At 53.8% G+C, this 6,771-nt stretch overlaps 1 protein-coding gene across 1 annotated transcript in view; it reads right to left on the reverse strand.

Annotated features, from left to right (window-relative positions):
- Positions 1-6,417, reverse strand: part of LOC144948253 (uncharacterized) — a 28,612-nt gene extending 22,195 nt beyond the window's left edge. Inside the window, exons 1-2 of the mRNA XM_078877676.1 lie at positions 6,155-6,417; positions 3,450-4,561 (exon numbers count right to left, since the gene is read on the reverse strand). Of these exons, the coding sequence (XP_078733802.1) occupies positions 3,450-4,553 (1,104 nt within the window). The 5' untranslated portion in view covers positions 4,554-4,561; positions 6,155-6,417. The remainder of the gene's footprint in view (positions 1-3,449; positions 4,562-6,154) is intronic.
- Between the last annotated feature and the right edge of the window lie 354 nt (positions 6,418-6,771).

A 6,771-nucleotide genomic window follows, 5' to 3' on the forward strand; every position in this document is an offset into this window, starting at 1 on the left:
CGGTTGGCACGGGTGGAAAACGTTGGCACGGGTGGAAAACGTTGGCACGGTTTACACGGGTGGCAACGTTGGCACGGGTGGCACGGGTGGAAAACGTTGGCACGGGTGGAAAACGTTGGCACGGGTGGCACGGGTGGAAAACGTTGGCACGGTTTGGACGGGTGGAAAACGTTGGCACGGTTTGCACGGGTGGAAAACGTTGGCACGGGTGGGACGGGTGGCACGGGTGACGTACTCAACACCGCTGCTATCCGTGCCAATAACCCACCGCTCGCTGGCAAAGTGACAGACTCACTCCGTGGGCCTCCGTGTTTTACGATTGTTTAATAAATAACGCGTGCACCAATATCGATGTTCGAACATCGGGGGCAAAACAACAGCGCGCACGTGTTGTGTGCGTGTGTTGGAGAGTTAAACCCACGTCGACAAAACGTGGCCAATTCTTTACCGGTTACAGCGCTACGCCGGTTGTGTGTTGGGAGAGTAAACCTACGACAACATTTACAAATATAGTGTAGTATATAGTGTCGTGTATAGTGTAGTGTATAGTGTAGTGTATAGTGTAGTTTACTAGTTCCAGCACTGCACCGGTTGTGTGTTGAAGAATACATCCACTACAACATTTACAATTATAGTGTAGTGTATAGTGTAGTGTATAGTGTAGTATACTAGTTACAAAACTCCACCGGTTGTGTGTTGTAGAATACATCCACTACAACATTTACAATTATAGTGTCGTGTATAGTGTAGTGTATAGTGTAGTATACTAGTTACAGAACTCCACCGGTTGTGTGTTGTATAATACATCCACTACAACATTTACAATGATAGTGTAGTGTATAGTGTAGTGTATAGTGTAGTGTATAGTGCAGTGTATAGTGTAGTGTATAGTGCAGTGTATAGTACAGTGTATAGTGTAGTGTATAGTGTAGTGTATTGTGTAGTGTATAGTGCAGTGTATAGTGTAGTGTATAGTGTAGTGTATAGTGGTGTATAGATTCGTGTATAGTTTAGTGTATAGCGTACTATACTAGTACAGCACTACACTATTTGTGTTGAAGAATACATCCACTACATTTACAGTGTAGTGTATAGTGTAGTGTATAGTGTAGTGTATAGTGTAGTGTATAGTGTAGTATACTAGTACAGCACTACATCAGTTGTGTGTTAAAGAATACATCCACTACAACATTTACAATTATAGTGTAGTGTATAGTGTAGTGTATAGTGTAGTGTATAGTGTAGTGTGTAGTCTAGTGTAAAGAGTAGTGTATAGTGTAGTGTATAGTGCAGTGTATAGTGTAATGTATAGTGTAGTGTATAGTGCAGTGTAGTGTATAGTGCAGTGTATAGTGTAGTGTATAGTGTAGTGTATAGTGCAGTGTATAGTGCAGTGTATAGTGTAGTCATGTATAGTGTAGTGTATAGTGTAGTGTATAGTGTAGTGTATAGTGCAGTGTATAGTGTAGTGTATAGTGCAGTGTATAGTGCAGTGTATAGTGTAGTCATGTATAGTGTAGTGTATAGTAGTGTATAGTGTAGTGTATAGTGTAGTGTATAGTGTAGTATATAGTGTAGTGTATAGTGTAGTGTATAGTAATGTATAGTGTAGTGTATAGTGTAGTGTATAGGTTGTGTGTTGGGGAGTGTAAACCAGCTACAACATTTACGATTCGAGCAGCCGTGACGTTTCGCCGGTAATTCCAGCTCAGCATCATCAGTCGGACAGCCACAGACTCCCTCCCGTTTTCTTCTTAAATCGACGGGGGGGATAAATGTGACGTTCATATTCTCGGTTCTTTTGCTAAAGCCGCGTAAACAGAAAACAAAAAACTCAAAGATAAATTTCGATTTAAAGCTTTCGTGACTGCAGGGATTCATCTTCTTGGTTCTTTCGGTAAAGTCACGTAGAAGGGAAATAATAAAATAATACAAATAAAACATTATAAAATAATTCTCACGACGTTTCGGTCCCACAACGCAAGCAGCCGTCCTCAGGTGAAGAACAGGTCTGTCGGAAAGACAGCGTCTGAATGAACACCACCAATCTTGGCAGCGTAACTGTTGATATGCAAATTCCTTTGTCAAGGCGCCCTTCCCCCTCCAACCCAGCTTAAATATACGCTCCAAGCCTGGTGGTGTTTCATTCAGACGCTGTCTTTCCGACAGACCTGTTCTTCACCTGAGGACGGCTGCTTGCGTTGTGGCCGAAACGTCGTGAGAATTATTTTATTATGTTTTATTATTTTTTTATTTCCCTTCTACGTGACTTTACCGAAAGAACCAAGAAGACTCAAAGATAACACAAGCGGTCTTCAATCAGGCGGAGAGAAAAGCGGGTGCAAGCCTCCAAATGTAGCTGCTTATCAGGGCCATCATTGGGATTCAAGATCGGCTGGCAGGGAGAGGCATCTTGATCTCCACGTTCTAACTCCACCCCATTCCTTCGGCCGTGTCTCAACTGAGGATTTCCTCCGGTTTCCGCTTCACACTCAACAGGGAGACGGAGGAGTTCTGAACCTCCGTTGTTCCAACTGTCCCCCTCGGCAGTTGTCCCACTACCGGGTGAGTCATTGGGACTCCCGATTCACGATCGGCTTGCAGGGAGAGGCATCTTGATCCCCACGTTCTAACTCCACCCCATTCCTTCGGCCTTGTCTCAACTGAGGATTTCCTCCAGTTCCCGCGTCACACTCAACAGGGAGACGGAGGAGTCCTGAACCTCCGTTGTTCCAACTGTCCCCCTCGGCAGTTGTCCCACTACCGGGTGAGTCATTGGGACTCCCGATTCACGATCGGCTGGCAGGGAGAGGCATTTTGATCCCCACGTTCTAACTCCACCCCATTCCTTCGGCCTTGTTTCAACTGAGGATTTCCTCCGGTTCCTGCTTCACACTCAACAGGGAGACGGAGGAGTCCGGATCTCCGCGTTCCAACTTTACCCGCGGCTCCGTCTCGCTCCCGTGGCCGTCTTCCGGCTCCCGCTTCACGATCGGCAGAGAGGGGGGGCGGCACGGAACGACCTCGCCACCGGGCTCCACCTTCACCCCCGGCCACGCCTCGAAGCCTCCGACGTCCCCTTCCCGTTCCTCCTTCACCTTCGCCGAGGAGGCGTCTCCGCCTCCGCTCTCCGCCTTCATTACCTCCGGGCGTGTCTCGACGAAGCCGGCGGGCTTTTCCCGGCTTTCTTCTTCCGACGCGGCGGACGCAGGAGGAGGAGGGCTCGCCGCCGCCTCTCCGGGGAAAGTCGCGCGCTCACCCCCAGAGTCAGGCGGCTCCGGTAGGGCGGCCGTCGCCCCCTTGCTCGCGATGCATCCCCGGCGTTTCCCCTTTCCCGTCACGCTCCCTCCGTCTGCGCCCTCGGGAGCGCCGCCCGACGGCATCGTCGACGCCTCTCCGCCCTCGCCGCGGGGCCCCTTCCCCGCCGCGGCCGTCGCCGCCCCGTGCACCTTCTGATGCACGACGAGGGACCTCCGCTGAGCGAACGAACGGCCGCACGCGCCGCACGCGTACGGCCTCTCTCCCGTGTGCGTCCTGCGGTGGACCGCGAGGGCCCGCCGCTGCGTGAACGTCCTCCTGCACACCGCGCACCTGTAGGGCCTCTCGCCCGTGTGGACCCTGCCGTGCGCACGAAGGGCCCTGGGGTCCGAGAAGGCCCTTCCGCACGTGCCGCAAGCGTACGGCCTCTCTCCCGTGTGCGTCCTGCGGTGCGTGCTCAGGGCGCCGGACCGCTGGAAGGCCATGTCGCACGTGTCGCACTTGTACGGCTTCTCGCCCGTGTGCACCATCCGGTGGGTGTTCAGCGCCCCAGCGCACACGAACGCCTTGCCGCAGACGGGGCACGCGTACGGCCTCTCGCCAGTGTGGATCCTCTTGTGGATGTAGAAGCCACCGGGGTTCGTGAACGCCTTGCCGCACACGTCGCACGCGTACGGCTTCTCGCCAGTGTGGATCCTCGCGTGAGTCGACAGGGTGCCCGGGTGGGCGAAGGCCTTGCCGCAGGTGACGCACCTGAAGGGCTTCTCGCCCGTGTGGGTCCTGTGGTGGCTGCGCAGGTAGTCCGAACGCGTGAAGTTCTTGCCGCAGACCGTGCACCCGTAGGGCCTCTCACCCGTGTGGATTACCTGGTGGCTGCGGAAGTGGTCGACGCGGGTGAAGTCCATGCCGCAGACGCCGCAGCGGTACGGCTTCTCGCCCGCGTGGAACCTCTGGTGAGAGCGGAGAGCTTCCGGCTCAGCGAAGGCCTTCTTGCACACGGGACAACGGTGAGGCCTCTCCTCCACGTGGACCCGCTGGTGGGAGCGGAAGTCCTCCGGCTCGGCGAACCCCTCCCCGCACACGCGGCACTTGTAGCGCCTCTCGCCGCCGTGAGTTCGCTGGTGGCTCATCAAGGTGAAGGGTTTGTCCGTCCGGTACGGGCAGTGGGGACACTGGTACATCACCGGTTCGGTGCGGCCCCGGTGACGCTTCATGTGGTCCTCCAGCGCCGGCGGGTTGACCACTACCCAGTCGCAGACCGGGCAGTGGAGCCTCGTCGCTGATTCGTCGTTCATTCTGGGTGCTGGGGGAGGGCGGAGGAAGGGAATTAACAGGAATGATGTTGATGCCTTCGTGGTGAGTGCCGGGACACAGAGAGGGCAGACGCTCACAGTGTAATAGTAGTGTAGTGTATAGTGTAGTGTATAGTGTAGTGTATAGTAGTGTAGTGTATAGTAGTGTAGTGTGTAGTGTATAATGTAGTGTATAGTGTAGTGTATAGTGTAGTAGTGTAGTGTATAGTGTAGTATATAGTGTAGTAGTGTAGTGTATAGTAGTGTCGTGTGTAGTGTATAGTGTAGTGTATAGTAGTGTATAGTGTAGTGTATAGTAGTGTATAGTGTAGTGTATAGTAGTGTAGTGTATAGTAGTGTAGTGTATAGTAGTGTAGTGTATAGTGTAGTGTATAGTGTAGTGTGTAGTGTAGTATGTATGTTCAACTTTATTGCACTGTACATAGCCAACCGCGCAACAAACGGAACACAACAACAACAAGCAGCAGTTCTAGATAGTTTGTCAATCTCGATGATGATGACGATGATTTACAAGTGCATCGCAACTCCCAGTGGTACACTAATATCGGAAGGAAAAAACGTTCCAGACGGCCGCACAATCCGCAGCATCCGAAAGTGCCACACGATGCAGTGGCTGTTTTCACTTACAAAGACAAAGATCCCCCAGGTAGCCTTGAGCAGGCTGTTGGGGCAAGTGCTGTTAGTAGCGAGTAGCAGCAGAACCTACACACAGACAAAGGTCCCCCGTGTAGCCTTGAGCAGGCTGTTGGGGCAAGTGCTGTTGGTAGCGAGTAGCAGCAGCACCTATACACAGACAAAGGTCCCCCGTGTAGCCTCTAACAGGGCTGTAGGGGCAAGTGCTGTTGGTAGCGAGTAGCAGCAGCACCTATACACAGACAAAGGTCACCCGTGTAGTCTCTAGCAGGCTGCAGGAGCAAGTGCTGTTAGTAGCGAGTAGCAGCAGCACCTATACACAGACAAAGGTCACCCGTGTAGCCTCTAGCAGGCTGCAGGGGCAAGTTCTGTTAGTAGCGAGTAGCAGCAGCACCTATACACAGACAAAGATCCCCCGGGTAGCCTTGAGCAGGCTGTAGGGGCAAATGCTGTTGGTAGCGAGTAGCAGCAGCACCTGTACACAGACAAAGGTCCCCCGTGTAGCCTCTAGCAGGCTGCAGGGGTAAGTGCTGTTAGTAGCGAGTAGCAGCTGCAGCTATACACAAAGGTCACCCGTGTAGCCTCTAGCAGGGCTGTAGGGGCAAGTGCTGTTAGTAGCGAGTAGCAGCAGCACCTATACACAGACAAAGATCCCCCGGGTAGCCTTGAGCAGGCTGCAGGGGCAAGTGCTGTTAGCGAGCATGAGGTGGGTGGCCAGCACCACGCCCGACCGCCTTTGTATCTCCGATGTCGACTACTACACACCGAGCCGCGTACTCATTTGAGGCCGAGTCAACCTAGGGGAGTCCCAGCCGTGAGCAGGGCAATCGAACCCGGGACCCTGCAGGGTCCGTAGGGCGGCAGCGCTGCGCTAACCGCTGCACCACCGCTCCCCAACTCACACAAAGACAAAGGCGCCCACCCACGCGCGCCACCCGGTATAGCCTCACCAGAATGTCGGGGCAAGTGGCACACGACACAGAAGGGGGGGGGTGGTGTGGGTGGTCAGCACCACGCTCGCCCGGCCGCCTTTGTCTCTCCGCCCCCCCCCCCCCCCCAGTGGCGATGTTTAACGACTACGATACACACCACGGCTCAACCACGTAACACATTTGAGGCTGAGTCGACCTAGGGGGCAGGTGGTCCAGGACGCGGTTGTCGTCTCGCCGGTGACGTCAATCCAGCCAGCTCGTGCGTGACGTCCACCCCCACACACCGACGGCGCCCAAGTGACGTCATGTCACCGTAACGGCGACTGGGAATAGGGTGTGACGTCACGGACGCACACAGTGGAGAGCGATTGGGTGGTTGGGTGAGTGAGTGGGTGGGTGAGTGAGTGGGTGAGTGGATGGGTGAGTGGGTGGTTGGGTGAGTGGGTGGTTGGGTGAGTGGATGGTTGGGTGAGTGGGTGGTTGGGTGAGTGAGTGGGTGGTTGGGTGAGTGGTTGGGTGAGTGAGTGGTTGGGTGACTGGTTGGGTGAGTGGTTGGTTGGGGGAGTGGTAGGGTGAGTGAGTGGGTGGGTGAGTGGTTGGGTTAGTGGTTGGGTGATTGAGTGGTTGAGTGAGTG

The sequence above is a fragment of the Lampetra fluviatilis genome, chromosome 48 (assembly GCF_964198595.1).
Source record: "Lampetra fluviatilis chromosome 48, kcLamFluv1.1, whole genome shotgun sequence".
Classification (NCBI taxonomy): domain Eukaryota; kingdom Metazoa; phylum Chordata; class Hyperoartia; order Petromyzontiformes; family Petromyzontidae; genus Lampetra; species Lampetra fluviatilis.